At 61.3% G+C, this 15,900-nt stretch overlaps 2 protein-coding genes across 2 annotated transcripts; one reads left to right on the forward strand and one right to left on the reverse strand.

Moving 5' to 3' along the window:
• Positions 1–338: 338 nt before the first annotated feature.
• On the forward strand, positions 339–4,072 carry LOC123779994 (putative threonine protease PRSS50). The gene is made up of 4 exons (XM_045778733.2): positions 339–798; positions 1,781–2,064; positions 3,150–3,316; positions 3,709–4,072. The coding sequence occupies exons 1-4, from the start codon at positions 521–523 to the stop codon at positions 3,937–3,939; spliced, it is 960 nt and encodes a 319-aa protein (XP_045634689.2). The 5' UTR covers positions 339–520; the 3' UTR covers positions 3,940–4,072.
• Positions 4,073–5,189: 1,117 nt separating this feature from the next.
• Positions 5,190–14,255, reverse strand: TMIE (transmembrane inner ear). The gene is made up of 4 exons (XM_045778758.2): positions 13,742–14,255; positions 10,184–10,301; positions 6,722–6,871; positions 5,190–6,427 (listed from the first exon to the last, which is right to left on the reverse strand). Exons 1-4 carry the CDS (start codon positions 13,835–13,837, stop codon positions 6,324–6,326), a joined length of 468 nt encoding a protein of 155 aa, XP_045634714.1. The 5' UTR covers positions 13,838–14,255; the 3' UTR covers positions 5,190–6,323.
• Between the last annotated feature and the right edge of the window lie 1,645 nt (positions 14,256–15,900).

Genomic DNA, 15,900 nt, shown 5'->3' on the forward strand with positions numbered 1-15,900 from the left:
GCTGTACCCGCAGACACTTCCTCCAGCTGGGAACCCTCACCCATACTTGGGGTCAGGGCCACTGAATTTTGCCTGGCAGGTGCGTGGAGCAGAGCCTCCCTGTGCTGCTGCAAGTCTGCCCTTCCCCGAGGACTGGGGCGCTCGGCAGCTTTGGTGTGGGCTCACTGCTGGGGTGTCACCCTTGGGGTGTGTCTGTTCCTGCCCACGGCCCATTTTTCTCTTGGGTTGTCTCACTGCATCACAGGAAGATTCCCAGAGGAGGGAGAGTGGTCTGCCTTGGCCGAAGTCGGGGTGTGGGGGGGTGGCAGATGGAAACATGAATGAGCTTCTGAAGGATCTGGTCAGAGCCCAGGGCCGGTGCATCAGCCCAGGGCTGGTGGCTGGGAATGCTCTAGGGCCCTGGGCTGTGGGAGCAGGTGGAGGGATACCTGGGGAGAGCTGAGGCCCTTTGGAGGCTGCAGACCTCAGTCTTCATGTGGAAAAAGAGAAATCCCTGTGGGCAGAGAGAATCGCTGCAGGGATGTGGGCCACAGCTGGAGGGGCAGGAGACGGGGCTGAGGGGAGGGCGAGGGAAGGCGCCTTGCGATGGGGCTGCAAGGTCCCATCCCACATCAAGCTCTCACCTTCCTCCTCAGCCTGCGGCTCTTCCCACGAGCAGGACCCCACCCTCAGGGACCCAGAGGCCATGGCTCGGCGGTGGCCGTGGATGGTCAGCGTGCAGGCCAATGGCACCCATGTCTGCGCAGGTACCCTCATTGCCTCCCGGTGGGTGCTGACGGCTGCCCACTGCGTGATCCAGTGAGTCGGGGCCTGGGCGGGCGGGTGGAAAGTTGTTGGGAGCTCATCCTGCCAGCTGGTCCTTCCAGCAGCAGCCGCGCCCTCTGCAGAGCGCTGTGGTCCCAGCCCCAGCTTCCCTTACGCTCTCAGCAGGTGGAGGCCGAGTCCTGCTCCCTCACCTGGCTCCCCAGTCTTCAGCAGTTGTGCTGCCAATAGGCGGTGGGGGCTTGGAAGCCACTGGTCGGGCCTCCTTCTTCCCAGCCACAGAAAGACGATCCTAATTCTTTCATTCCACACCCTTTGCTTCACTTACTCCTTCTTTCCTTCCTTTGACCTGCAGCCTTTCACACTCCTTTGAAGTCAGGCCCTGGGCTGGGTCCTAGGGGCAGAGAGGGAACACATCACTCCTCTTGGGTTGCTGGGGAAGATAGATGAGAAGACAGGTGCTCACAGGGGAGTCTGGGCAGTGTGGGGACAAGAGAGAGGGCACGCCCACGTGCCGGGGCCAGGGCAGCGGCCTGCGGGCAGCATTCGCGCTGCTGTGGAAAAGCGTGCTCCCAGCGTAAGGGCCGACCAGGAGACTTGAGGGCCATGCTGGGAAAGGAGGCTGGAGGACGAGGCCGTGGCTGATGGCCTGCGCCCGGCCTCTGTCACTTCCAGGGCCTGGCATGGGGTGCCAGGCAGAGTCCAGAGTTTGGAACCAGAGAGGACTGGGTCCATGTCCCAGCTCTGCCACTTCCTAGCTGTTCGGCCTTGAGCTGTTTGCTGGACTTCTCTGAGCCTTGGTTTTCCTCTCCATAAAGTAAAGGGTTGTTGGAAAGGCGGGACCACACAGTGCAGTTGCAGGGCCCTGTTCACATCTGTTGGGAGAGAGGGGCTGGGGGGGGGGGGACGCTTGAAGTAGGTTGGTGACCTGCCTGGATTGACTCGGAGTGCAACAGTGGGGTGGAGGCTGGGGTGGGGTGCCTGGAGTGATGACAGACTCCCCTCGTGCTTCCCCCAGGGATAATTTTACCTATTCAGTGCGGCTGGGGAGCCCAAGGATTGACCAGATGTCTCCGACTACCTCCGACGTGCCGGCACCCCAGGTCATCCTGAACAAGCGGTACCGGTCCCATCGGTACTGGTCCTGGGTGGGCCGGGCCCACGACATTGCCCTCCTCAAGCTCATGTGGCCGCTTAAGTACAACAAGTACGTCTGGCCCATCTGCCTGCCGGGCTTGGACTTCGAGGTGAAGGACGGCGCCCTCTGCACCGTAACAGGCTGGGGACTCCCCAGGTTTGACGGTGAGTCAGAGCCTCCCCAGATCGGGGGGGGGGGAGGGGGGGAGGCCCCGGTCCAGGCCAGGGTCTCCCATGGACAGCTGTTTCTGAGACATCTTCCTGTCCGGCCCTGGTCTCCTTCCCCTTGGGGGTCGTGGCAGTGAGTGTGTCATGGCCGTCTAAGCCTTAGGGGTCCCAGATTGCCATGAGCCCTCAGCCCCAGGCCAGGGCCTGTACACAGAACTTTCTGGAAGGCAGAGGGGCACAGCGTAATAGCTTGCTGTGTGCACGCAATCCAGGACGTCCAGGATTTCAAGCAGAACATCTTGCAGTGGGAGGAGCAGGGTTCTGTGACTGTAAGAAGTTTCCCCAAAGACCCCACATGGTAGGCTCCGGGCAGTCTGCACCCCGAGTTTGGGAGCCCCCTGCCCCCAGTGGACCTCAAGCCCTTTATCAGCCCCAGGGATGGAGCAAGGCCCAAAAGCAGGAGTGTCATTGCAGGCCCATCCAGGGGGCATTTCCTCACGAGCTTTAGGAAGGCCCAGTCCCTCTTTTTCACAAGACAGGTGCTCTTCCTTTTGGCTTCACAGAGCCATCTTGCCTAAAAGCAGCCCGCAGCGGCTCCAGCCTGGGGGTGGGGGTAGCTGTTGGTCTTTCCTGCCATGGCCTGTCTGGGGAATGGCTGGGGATGGTTGGAAGTCTGTCCTCCAGGGGCTCCGGCTAGAGACAGAGTCACACAGGAGAGAGGGAGGAGAGGAGGGGAGGACGCAGCGCCTGGGGCCCACAGAGGGGGGTCTGGGCTAGCTAGGGTGGAGGAGGCCTTGGGGAAGCCTTGACGAAGGAGGGATTTGGACCTGAGCGGGGCTGGGCAGGCCTCCGAGAGGGAAGGGCAGAAGCCAAGCTGCCGAGGTAGGAACAGAGCCCGCGGGTCCGACTCTGTTACGGGTGCGGCCAGGCCCGGCGAGGCTGGGCTGAGGGCAGCCTGCTCCAAAATCTCGAGGAGTGGCTCTTCAGAGGCCGGAGGAGCAGGCCAGGAACAGAGAGGACAGCCACCGGGCTGGCGGCAGGGAGAGCGCCACGCCTGAATGGTGGGGGACCTGTCCCCGCAGGCGTGTGGCCCCAGTTCCGGACGATTCACGAGAAGGGAGTCGTCATCCTGAACAGCAAGGAGTGTGACAAGTTATACCACAAGGTCTCCAAAATCCCCTCTCTGGTTCGGGTCGTGGACTCCCGGATGATCTGTGCGGAGGACCTGGACAGGGAGGCTTTCTGCTACGTAAGCACCTCCCTCCTTGCCCCCTCACCTCCAGGGGCACCTGGAATGGTGCAGGAATGGGGTGGGGGGGCGCAGGGCAGCCCGGCTCAATGGAGAGGGGAGGGGAGGGGAGGATGGAGGGGGAGATGGGAGAGGAAGATGGGAGATGAGAGAGAAGAGGGGGCGGTGGGAGGAAGGGGGCTGGGAGCCTGGCATGAGAGAGGGGAGATGAGCCCCTCTGAGGGAGGTCTCCTGGGTCTGGACCTCAAGGGCCCCTCTCAGCTAGGTGACCCCTGGGTTGGTGAGAGAGAGGTGGTGCGAGGGCTCCCTGCTTTGTCCTCGAGCTGGGGCATGTCCCCCTCCGGCCACACCCGGCCCCCCTGACCCATTTTGTTCCACACCCCTCCCCACAGGAGATAAGTGGAGAGCCCTTGGCCTGTTCTGTGGACACCACGTGGTACCTGGTGGGACTGGTGAGCTGGGGCCCAGGCTGCGGGAAGAGTGAGGCCCCGCCCATCTACCTGCAGGTCGCCGCCTACCAGCGCTGGATCTGGGAACGTGTCAATGGGCAGGCCCTGCCAGCACCATCCAGGGCCCTGCTCCTGCTGCTACCACTGCCCCTCGGCCTCCTTGCTGCCCTCTGACACCCTCGTGCTGCCCCCTGGGGTTGCCATCCTCACCCTCTGTGCCCAGAATGCTGCGGGGGTTGCTCTTCCAGCCCCGCAGGGCAGGGCAGGGCAGAGATGAGGTGCTCAATTAAACGCTTCTCTTGCCCAAGCTGCCTCCTTCCTGGGCCTGAGTGGGAGGTGAGCGAGCCAGATGGGGGTGGGAGGGGGAACTCCAGACTGTCTCTACTGAAAGGTACAGAGGTGCCCGGCCTGCCTCCATCTCTAGGTTTGGGGTGACTCCCGCAGAAAGTGGAGGGAGTGTATAGGGATGATGCTGGGGTCTAGAATGTACCATCCAGGCTGAAGCTGGGCTGCTGGGACACAGTGTGAGGCTGGGGCGAAGGGCAGTTCTGTCTGGGCTGGGGAGAGGAGCGTGTTTTCTGTGATGCTTTCGTGGGAGTCAGGCTCTCCTTGACTCTGGCCTGTCTCCCGGCCAGCGGCTGGAACACACCCTTCATTGCCCTGCAGCACTGTAGTGAACTTTGACCTTCCAGCCCTGCACCCTGCCCAGAACTTCAGGCAGGTGCCCACTGGGATCACACGTCGTCCATCAGCAGCCAGGCCTGTCCAGAAAAGACTAGTAGAGGCCCCAGGTCAGAGGCCAGGGAGCAGGGCCGATGCAGCCCAGGCCTGGACTTCCCCCAGGCTTTACCAGCTGCTTCTCTGTTGGACTTCAGGGGGCCCCTGCCCCTCTGGGCCACACAGGAACACTCTGGCCTGTATGCGTAGTGTGACCTTTGCCACAACCTCAACCTTCTGCGTGAGAAGCCCACAGGCTGGACCGTGAGGCCAGAGTCTGGGTTCCTACCTGGCAGGGTGAGCACTCAGAGCCCCTAGCAGGGCCTCCGGCGTTTCTCTGCCCGCCCGCAGCTCCATGACCCATGTCGCCTGGATCCCCCTCCTTGTATCACGGTGATCCTGTTCTGGGTCAGGATCCAGACTCGACCCCTCTTGTGTCCCCAGTGCCGGGCCCAGGCCATGGTAGGCCTACTGCAGGCCACAGAGTGGAGGCGAGCGGGGTGGAGAGGGGGGGCTTCCTCCCAGGTCTCGATGCCCAGCGAGGCTGCCGCTGCCCCTCTGCCTCTCAGCCACCGCCTCTCCCTCCGGCTCCTCCCAGTTCAGGCTGGGAGAAAAGTCAGCGGAGGACGCTTCTGCTTGGCGGGTGCCACCTGTCACAGCGGCATCACCCTCCACATCTATGCTCCAGGGACAGGACCTCCTCAGGGTCCGAGAAGGCACTCAGCTTTATTTACACATCTCCGTGGGCTGCCAAGCCCCCCCTCCCCAGGAACCTCCCGTGTCTGCTTAGTTTCCAGGCCCAGATGTGCACACCCCCGAGGAGGTCTGCCACCATCTGGAAACCCCTCTGCAGGTCCCCTCCCCAAAGATTTTGTCTCAGGGGGGTGTTGGGCCTTCACCCTCTGGTCAGAAGTAATTCTTTGAGGCGCTACAGTCGACATGGTAGAGGAAGCTGTGTGTCGTTCTGCTCAGGGGGCGGAAGGCCCTCTGTGGTGACCCCCTAGGGCCCTGACATCCCCCACCACCTAGAAAGGACCACCGGCTCAGCCCAACACTCCCCTTGGCTTCTCCAGGACTCTCTGGGTCCCCAAGATGGGGCCCTGCTACCAGCTTCCTTCCCTTCTCCCTTTGCCCCGCTGGCCTCAGCCTTCTGCACCCCCGACCCACCGCTGCAGCCCCCAGCCCCGAACCCCCAGGCCTCGGCCTCAGCTCCAGTGCGGCTGCCTGGCACATGGTGTCTGCTGGGCTGGAGTTCCCCTGCCGTCGGCTCTATTCATCTCCCCGGCCCTGACACCTGCTGGGCCTGGAGGAGTTCCCTGGCCACCAGGGCTGCTATCTAGAGAAGTCTGAGAGCCTCATGCTGCCAGAGCTTCCCCTAGTGACCCTCGTCTTCCTCGTGGCCAGCCTGGGTGTGGCCTCACATGCCAGCCCGTCCAGTTCAGCCATCTCCTTCCAAGAGGCAAGCCACGTCCCGTCACCCCTGTAGAGCCACTGCTGTTCCTGGCAGAAGGGACAGAGGCATGTCTCGGTGGGTGTGAGGCCACTCCACTCCGGATCTGTAGGGGGACAGTGGCACAAGACTGCCTTTGCTGAGCGGCCATGGGGGTGAGGTGAAAGGAACGGAGTCCAGGCTGGGAGGCAGGACACCAGGTGCAGTCTGGTCCCTGTCCCCCAGTGGGCTGTCAGGATGGAGCCTCAGCAGCCCCCTCAGAGCCAAGAAGAGGGTGTTCTGCAAACTCTATGGTCCATAGACAAGCTTGGAATCCCAGATGCCTGGACCCTGGCCAGGACTTGAACCCCAGGGCTAGCCAGCCCCAGCTGCCACCTCCAGGAAGCCCTCCTCATTTCTCCCCTTTCTTCTTCTTGGCCTCATTCTTCTCATCCTCCTCTACCTTGATGGCCACTGTGTCCACACTGTCCTTCTTCTTCTTTTTCTTCTTATCCTCTGTGGGGTAGAGGAGAGGCGGGTGGCAGGAGTGAGGCAGGGGATCCTAGGGCCCACACCAGAGCCTCCCACACCCAGCCCTTCACTGCTTCCTTCCAAACCTCTTCCACCTGCATAAGAGCTCCTTGTGTTACCTGCCTCACTCGGGCCCGTTTCGGGCTCTGGGCTCTAGGCACCAGAACCTAACTCGGGCAGAGGGGAGGAGCGGGGCCACTCTGGGTGGCAGGACGGAGGAGGTGGCTGGGTCAGCTGGGACAGGTGGCGGAGGGGGGCAGGGGGCCCCGGCCTGCTCACCTCCGGGGATCTCTGTGAGCTCGTTGAGGGGGGGCACGGTCTCCAGTTTGTCCGTGTACATCTTGGCTGCCTTCCGCTGCAGGTAACGGGCTTCGATCTCCTTCCGGGTCCGGGGCACGCGGCAGTTGAAGACGCAGCAGAGCGTGATGACTGTGGGGGGCACAGAGCAGGCTTGGCCGAGGCTGGCGCTCAGACACCCACGAACGGTCCCCACATTTCCGACCTGCCCTCACCTGCTTACGTGCGTCTCACCCAGGAGCCTCTGGCAGAAGGCTCTGCGTTTAGACGGGACCCCTGTGGGCTCTGGATCCTTGACACGATCTCTTTTCCGAGCGGGGCCGACTCTCTTTTCAGGCAGGCCCCAGGGGCCACTCTCAGAAGGGCCTGGCGCTGGGCTGCATGTGCTGCTGTCACTGCTCCTAACGATTTCTGGGGTCTCATACTTTCATTCTGCACTGGCCCCTAAGTCCTGCTGCTGGTCTCGCCTTCTGACTAGACCGAGGCCCCTGGAGGGCAGGGCAGAGGCCTGCACCGGTGACTCAAGCGGCAGCCGCCCCGAGGCTGTCCCGTGTTCCCACCTGGGCCTCTCGGCTCCTGGTGCTTCCTCCCCAGGCCCCTGAGAGGACCTCAGACACTGGAGGCTGTGGCCGTGTGCTCCTCGACCTCCTTGAGGACAAGCCGGGGCTTCTCCCGGCCTCGAGGGCCCACCAGAGGGCACAGACCCTGCCCTGGGGTGTTCACCTCAGACAGTCAACTCCAGGAGCGGTTTTCCGGCTGAAGGCAGCTGCGCCCACGCGAGCTGGGCCAGGGAACGGAGCTGGCCTGTCTAGTGACAGACAGGGCAGGGCAGGGCTGCCAGGACCGGGCTGGACTGAGTTTATTTTTCTAAGGCCCCACAGTCTGACCACCTTGGCCCGGGCCTCAGGGGAGGGGACCGGGCTGCTTCCTATTATAAGTCGGATGACAAGACTTAGCTTCCTGGCAGACTCCTGGGGGCAGGACGGCCAAGCAGGACAAGCCAGGCCTATTTTAGGGAAAATGGATCAGACCCACGTAGCGGGGGCTGGAGCACATTATGGGGTCAGCTTGTGCAACCCCTTCAGCCAAATCTTCTGTGGCCTCACTGTTTCACCCAGATTCCCAGAATGAAAAAAAGAATGAATGAATGAATGAGTGAATGCGTGAGATGGTCTCAAAGCCTTTGCTCCTGAGGACAGAACCGAATAGACAGACGGGGGAGCTGGGGGCGCTGCATGAGACCCCAGCAGTAGGTCTGACTGTTCAGTGCTGTCCAGGGGCAAACAGCAAGCCTTTCTTACCCAAAGAGCTAGGTTCTGGTCTTCTCCAGGCCCTGGGTGTGTATGCCTACGGCCCCGATCCTACTGGCTTGGGCCACCTCTTCCAGCCCCCCCCCCCTCCACAGAGGCCTGGGCTTCGAAGGGAGCTCAGCTATGGGCACCTGGAGCGGGATGAAGACACCGCCCCTCGCTCCAGGCCTGCCCCACCCAGCCTGGCCTGGTCACTTCTCGTCAAAGAAGGAAAAAAAGAACGTGTCTCGGATGGAGTTCCAGGGCCCAGACAGGGGCTTGGAATGTGAGTCCCCAGGCTGGAGGGAACTCCAGAGGCGCCCCATCCAAGCCCAGCCCCTCTGCACAAGGTTCTGGGGTGACACGCCACAGACAGAGGTGCCACGTAAGCCCAAGTGGACTGGGCGGCAGGAAAGAGGCTTCGTCCCCAGGAGATGGGGCTGTGCCATCCCTACTCCCTAGGGCCCTGCACGGAAGGTGGCAAGTGGTGACCAGCTGCTCAGAGGCCTTGGGACTCTCCCTTAGTCTTTTCTAGGAAGCAGGGTGAGGCGTAGGAGCTGGTCTGCGGGCTTCAGGTCCAAGGGCCTCTTTGGGTCAGACACTGCAACTGTCTTGTGTGGCCCTAGGCACCGCCACCGTCTCGGGCCAAGCAGAGCCCAGAGAGGCCATTCTGTGTTTAGAGGCCCCTTGGTGCCCTCACTCCTGCTCCCTGGAGTGCCCCAAAGTGGCTCCCTGGGCCCGAACGCTACACTGTTCCTGCAGGCAGACGCCTCCCTGAACACTGCCTCTTGGTGCTGGAGTGTGGGGGGAGGGGGGGAAGGGGACATGCAGGGGGAGGGGGAGAGGGGCCACGGTTCCTTCTCTGGACACATGGGCTGGGGCTGCAGCCACAACCGGCTGTCAGCAGGGCCTCCACCAAGAGGCCTGACTAGTCCTTGCCTTGGCTAGGAGTGAAATGCAGCCTCTTGCTCGGATCCCGCTCCCACCCCAGCCCCGAAGAAACAGTGATGGTGGGGTGTGGATATTTTCCCACAAGGAGGCCCTTTCCAGTGCCAAGAGAGGCACATGCAAGTCAGATGTCCTTGTCTCCCTTGGAGTCCTTACATCTGGGTGGGCCGTCTGTGGGGGCGCTGCCCTCCAGGGGGACCTCATCCTGGGACAGCTCCAGCTAGAACTTAAATGCCGCCCTCGCTGCCCGGACCGGGGGTGCACGCAGTGAAAATGCTAGAGGGGTTATCGCAGACCTTGCGTGGGGGCCGTTTCCTCCCACCTCTGCCTACCCCATCTTCTCTGCCTGGAATGCTTTTCCAGCTGCCCACCTGGCAAAACCTCACGCGTCCTCCCATGAGGTACAGCCAAGAGGACCCTCCTCTAGCAAGCTTGTGCAGGGGGAGTGGGGTTTTCTTTCCCTTCCTTGCCTGAGTCTCCCCCGATCCTTTTGTGTGTAGGAACCTTCGTCAGACTCTACGTTGTACCCAGTGGCCTCCCCCCATCCCGTTGGCATTTCTCTGCCCCGCCTTTCCCCAGTTGCAGACCCCTGCTCTGGAAGGGCTGAAAGGAGCATGCCAAGCCCGTTTCTGTTGTGAGTTTGCTCCAGCAACTCCCAGTCCCAGGAGAGGAAGGGGTCTCCTGCTTTTAATTGAGGGGGGTGTGAGTCATTCCAGGGGAACAGGAGTTGACAAGGCATGGTCTGAAGCCTGGGAGCCACATTTGCCGGGTGTCTGGGGAGCCTCTAGGCAGAGCTGCGGCCAAGGATGGCCTTGCTGGAGCCTCTGGGCGTGGGCCCTTTAAGCGGGCCAAACTGCAGGAAAAGCATCAGGAGGCCAGCGATAGGGAAAAATGACACGTCCTCATCCTGGTTCAGTGGAGTCCCCTGTAATTACTGTAATTGCCATGTGGCTGTGTCCCAGTTGGGCAGAATACTTCAGGTCACCACCAGCCTGTCAGCCCTCCACAGGGACTTTGTGTAGATCAGGGGGTGCCAGAAACCACAGTGGGCCTCCTGCGGGCGACTGGCCTGCTTGCGCTGCCCGGAATTGCTGCTCTGAGCCCCTGGGGGGTGGTGCTGGTGGAGGCGGGGAGCGGGGGGGACGGGAGGCAGGGGGTGCTGTGCTCCTGCAGCGGCCTGGGGGGAGGGCGGGGAGCAGCTACTCACTGATGGACAACACGAAGAGCGAGAAGATGCCCACCACGTGCCAGAGGCGCATGTCCCAGAACACCACTGTCTCCTTGGTCAGCGGGGGCGGCTTGGGCTTGGGCGGGGCCGTGCTGGGCTGCAGGTTGGGAGAGAGGGAAGTGAAGCCAGGCAGAGGCCAGGGGCTGTGGCTGGGCCGAGAGAGGCCCAGGTTTCAGCAAGGACTCAGCCCGAGCGTTCCAGAATCTCCTAGAATCAAGTGTCTTGGGTAGTCACAGCCAACGCCCTGGACCTTGGGAGTTTCCAGATTTAGAGCAAGAGAAGAAAGCCCAGCCCCAGGACCATGGAGCCAGGGAGACTTGGGGTACCGGGGTGCCTGGGGATGCTTGGGGACACCAAGGCCTGAAGGGGCAAAGGTGGATGGCTTGTCCCAATCAGATTCAAGTCCCCTTTGGGCAGCCTGGTCTTACCACCTGCTCCAGTCCTGGGCCCCACAGGCAGATGGGGTCTCAGGACCAAGGCCAGAGACAAGGCGAGGCCGGTACCGTCCTGGGGGAATTTGCTCCCAAGCATTCTCAGTGTGGGGTGGGGTGTAGAGCTGGACTCAGGGCCCGTGGCTCTGCTGCCTGGCCAGGACCCCCACTGGGTGACCTCAACAGCTGCCTACCCTGCCAGAGTCACCTCTTCTGACCAGCGGCTAGGCCAGAGTCCTCCCAGTACAGGACCAGATAATTAGTCTGCAATGCGGCAGCGACACCTAGAGGCCAAACATTGTAAGCATGGCTGGAACAACGCCCAAGCAGAGCACAGCCTACCACCTCCCACCATCCCAGTGGGGTCGGCCCCTTGCTCTGGGAGTCTAGGGGACATGGCCCTGCCCTGGGGGACTGAGGGAACAAGAGCCTGCCCGGTGGGTCTGGGCAGGACCTGTCCCTAACCTGAGGAGCTGAGAGGGAGATGACCCTACCTCTGTCACCAAGTTTGGCTGGGGGATGGGGGGTGGTGGTTAATGCTGAGGGAGAGAGGACCCTGGGGCATCTGGGGAATTCACTGTCTCCTGATTAACCGAATAAGGACAGACGTGGAGTCTCTTCGGGCTTTCTGGGAAGGAAAGGCAACTCACAGCTCAACCATCCATCCGGTCTTTCCCCTGATTCCGTGTGCATGGACTGGGCACCTACCACAAGTCAGGTGCTTCCTCGTCTAAAGAAGGCTGCCCTTCAGCATATCCCAGGTAATCTCTGTGCTTGGGATTGGTACATGATTCCCCAGCTCTTTTCGCTTAACCAGGGTACACTGGGCTGGGCGACTTCTTACCTCTAGGCCTCAATTTCTGTCTGTACCTTGAGTGGGGGCGGTTCCAGGGCTCTCTGGGAAGCTCTCTCTACCCAATCAGAATGGTAACATGATGAGAAGATACCCCTCCTCAGCGTCATCCCAGGGCCTGGATCCATTTGCAGGGTCAGGCACATGTATGTGGGGTCAAGGAACATGTGTGTGGGATCGGGCACATCTGTGGGTTCAGGGCACATGTGTGTGGGGCTGGGCACATATTTGTGGGTACAGGGCACACGTGTGGTCGGAGTACGCATGTGCGGGCAGACACATGTCTGTAGCGTGAGGGCCAGGGTCTGGGCAGTGGCGGGGTTCCCTACCCTAAGGCTCTGTGTGCTTGGTCCGGCTGGGCTGTATGGCTGGAAGACGCTCAGGTCCAGAGAAAAGATCTCAGATTCTGAACTCAGGCAGCTGAGAGCCCACTTCTGACAACTTCTCCTTCTAGCCTTGTTCCGGGTGCAATTGAGCTTATGATCTCACCCCGATAGGGATCTTGGGTAGAGGGTAACAGGTAAGAGTCGGGCATCTGTGTGGTGGGCACTGCTGGAGGTCTAAACTCTAAAGCTTGGGAGCCCCGGCCTCCATCAGATGGAGAATGATGCCCGTAGGGGCTGTCTTGGGTGGTGCTGTGGACGCCAGCCCTACCCATCCTTCTGGTGCTTCCCTGGATCCCCTGGGCTCAGCCAGGCCCTTGCTTAGGCTGTAGGCAGATGGCAGGCAGATGGACTCCAAAGGCAATTTCCCTTGATGAGCAGGGAGAAGATGTGCTCCTGGGGGTGAGGGGAAGAGTCCTTGGCTCAGAACTGACATGACCCCCACCCTCAGCCTTCTCCCACACCCAGGCCAGCTCAGTTTCTGCACCTGAGGCCTCGGGGCAGCCAATAGGGGCCCAGGTACACTCTGTGGGGCTCAAGCCAGCCTGGCTCCCCTTACAGGGACACTGGAGCTGACATCTGACTCCAGGCCAGCCTTTTGATTACATCCTCTGGTCAGCAGCACAGACAGGATAATATCGGGGTACAGGGCTCTGTCTTCTTGTCTCTTGGACCTTCAGGTTCGGGGCTGTGTCCTGTTAGGTCCTCAGGATAAGACTCTTGTCCTCCCTCTCCCATCCTGTCCCCTGGTACCCGCCCTCAAGGGCTCTCCTGGGTGCCTTGCTGTCTCTTGCCCTTCTGTCTCTCTGCCCTCTCCTCTCTGTTCCTTGCACAGGCTCTGAACTCTGCTTCTCCTGGCCCTGCCTCCTGGGCCTTCTCCCTCTGGCCTTGTGTGCCAGAATTCTGGTTCTGGTCTGCCACTTTGACTCCCCTTCATTGCTCAGCAGGAATGAGGGACAGAGAGGACGGGGAGGCTGCAATGGCCCCCACTCTTCCCCTCCCAGCCCTCCCAGGTCCTGGGCAAGCTCCTGGCCAACCACCCCAGCCACCCTCCTTACCTCTTGCTGGGTTATTTTAGCAGCTCCCCCAGCTCTCCCAACTATGTGCCCTTTTCCAATTTATCCTCCTCCTTCCGTACCAGGACTCATCCACGACTCTCCCCTGCTCAGAGACCTTGCCGGCTCTCCGTTATCACCCGGGACGAAGTAAGACCCCAGAGGCCTGGGTCCTGCCCTGCCTGCACCTCCCCTCCAGGGCCAAGAGCTCCACAGGGAGCTGCACTCAACACATGGCTGCTCTATAAAGGGTCTCCTCATCTTCCTGCCCCCAGCCTCCAGCTTGGAAAAGCCCTCACCTCCTTCCCAAGGCTATGTCTCCCCCATCAGGCAGGGGACCCTGAAGGATTTCTCGAAGCAGAAGCTTTTTCCTCCAGCAGACCCTAAGATCAGGGACTAGATATCCTCTATCAGACTAGAGGTCATCGAAGCCAAGAACTTATGCCTCCCCCACCCCTCCCCGAACCCCATTAGACCAAAGGCAAGACATAAGGGCTGAGCAAAGCTCTATCCCCAATCAGACCGGGAATCCTTATGATCAGGGTGAGTCTCCCTGACCGGACTCATGTTCCTGAAATCTGGGGCTGTGCCCTCCCATCAGACTGGGGACCCTGGGGTTGGGGGCTGCGTCTCCCACCCCAGCGCTGTGGGCAGGGCCGTGTCACCCCATGAATCCAGGTCTGCTGGGGCAGTTGGAAGGGAAAAAGCTAGCTCCCAGTCAGAAGGGCGTCCCCTAAAGCCTCTGCTCAGCCGCTCACAGCCTCCCCCCTCCCCCTCCCCGGCCCCTCCGCGCCCCCCCCCCCCCCCCGCCTTACCTCCACCAGCTGCCCGGCGACCCTCGCGAGGCAGAGCCCCAGCGCGGCGCCGCCCAGCGCCCAGAGGGGCCCCGCGCCCCGCCGCCGCCCCGCCATCTCCACGCCCGCAGCTCCGCGCCCGCGGCCGCAGGTGGGGGGAGCCGGCCGCGCGGGGCCGGGCGCCGTTGGCCCGGTGACTGCCCCGCCAGCCGGCGCTCGCGGTGCGGATCTGGACGCAGGCCGCGCGTGGGCATCATTTATTCATCGCCGGTGTCTCGTTCCAGTGCCGCCCGACCCCACCTCGCGGCGGGTGGAGGGCCCGCCCCCCTCCCGGGGGATCAGAGTCCGGATCCCCCTCCCCTAACCCGATCTAGCCCGGGCCGAGGGATGGGAGTGGGTGGGAGGGAGAGGACGGACTAGGGGCGGGTCCTTGAACAACAGGTCCCACCTTCCCTGCCGCATTCGGGCCTCAGTTTCTCCATCTGGGGCAAGGGGAGGGGCTAGCATCTGCTGATGTAGGAGGCCCTTCCCAGTCTGACGTTCTGAATTTGAAAAACCGTACTGGACCCAGGCTGGTGGTGGTAGTGGTGGTTGTGGGGGTGGGGGTGAGGGTTGGCAGGCAGGTTGCCATAGGGACAGGCGCTCAGGGATGTCCTGGGCTTTCTGGGCTGGCTTCCTGCCCGGAAACGGCTCTGGTCACTCTGGACACCAGAGCTAGAGCGGGGGATGGGGATGAGGGGATGGTATGGTCAGAGTCTCCAGTTGCGGGTACTATGGAAGGTTCCTGAAGAAGCCAGCATCTGCTGCCCCATGGGACAGGGAAGTCTCCACCGGGAAGGGCTGGAGGGCCATTTTCCTGACTCTGGCTGACCCTGAGCCTCTGCCCGAGTCTGAGCCCCAATTTTCACTCCAGTCTGAGCCATGATCCTGACCTCACACTGAACCTGGCCCACATGCACTCTGGTCCTCACCCCAGGATGAGCCTTGACAACCCAGGGATGGAGGGAGGGTGGATCTGAGAAGCTGTGGAGACCAGGAGGGCTCTGGAGGAGGAGGAGGGAGGTCTGGGGTGGGGAGACTTCTCTGGTTCATTCTTCTTCCTCTCCTCTTCCTTCCTTCCGTCCTTCCTTCCTCCCTTCCTCCCTTCCTCCCTTCCTTCCTTTGTTAATTGTCTCCTGCATGCCGAGTGCTGGAGAAGCAGCCCAGCTGTTGGACCCCTGCATTCTTCATCACCATGGACACCAGTGGAGCAGGCTGAAGTGCTTTGGGCATTAGGCCCACCCTCAGAATTAGGGACCCTTAGATTCAGAGCCCGGAGGTGCAGCAGATGGGCAAGGACCAAGGCGAGTGACAGCAGAGAGCAGAGGGCCAGCTGTGGACATCCACAGGTGACAGGGCTGGGGGATCACAAGGCAGGCAGAAAAACAGGAGAGCCACTGGCAAAGGACAGCTGGCCCAAGGGATTCTCGACAGTGGGTGGCCAAGTCTGGGGGCTGGGTGGGCTGGGCCGGGCCACCCCATCCTCCCCAGGCTTGCCCTAGCCAAGCAAACAGGAATTCTACTAAAGCCCAAGTCACTTGCTGAAGCTCCCACCCCCTCATGCCATCTGTCATGGGCCAGGCTAAGGAAAGCCACACTCACCAGCCAGGGAGGTCACCCTTGGGACACAGGGTCAGAGAGGCCTTGGCTGGACTGGGCTGAGGTTAGTGGGCCTGACAGTGGCCTTGGGCGAGCCATTACTCTTCTCTGCTTTGAATTCCTCATCTGTGGAATGGAAAGGACAAGACTCTCATCAAGGGGCTGTTGGGAGGATTATATTGAACTAAGGATTATGGGAATGCTGAGCATAGGAGGGCTCAGTCCAGGAGAGGTGGGATGCCACTGTTTCCTGTAAAGTTCAGTCTTTCCATTCCAGAAGCAGGGCAAGCTCAATGAAGAAATCTGAAAGGCAATACATTCATGTGTGTCCCTATTGTCCCCTGAGATGGCCATTGTTCCACACGGGTTCCATTTCTCTGCTGGCTCTTGAACATAGTTGAGATCTCGCTGTATGCTATACCTTTTTACCCAGAGTTTTTACCCAACACGAGAATCCTAGATCCCCACGTCCCCCAAGGCACTGTCAAATACTGTCACACAGGCTTTGAAGTCAAACTGACTTAAAAGAACAGGGTGTCCTG

This window comes from Ursus americanus, chromosome 14 (genome assembly GCF_024610735.1).
Source record: "Ursus americanus isolate L20-20 chromosome 14, mUrsAme1.1.p, whole genome shotgun sequence".
Classification (NCBI taxonomy): Eukaryota; Metazoa; Chordata; class Mammalia; order Carnivora; family Ursidae; genus Ursus; species Ursus americanus.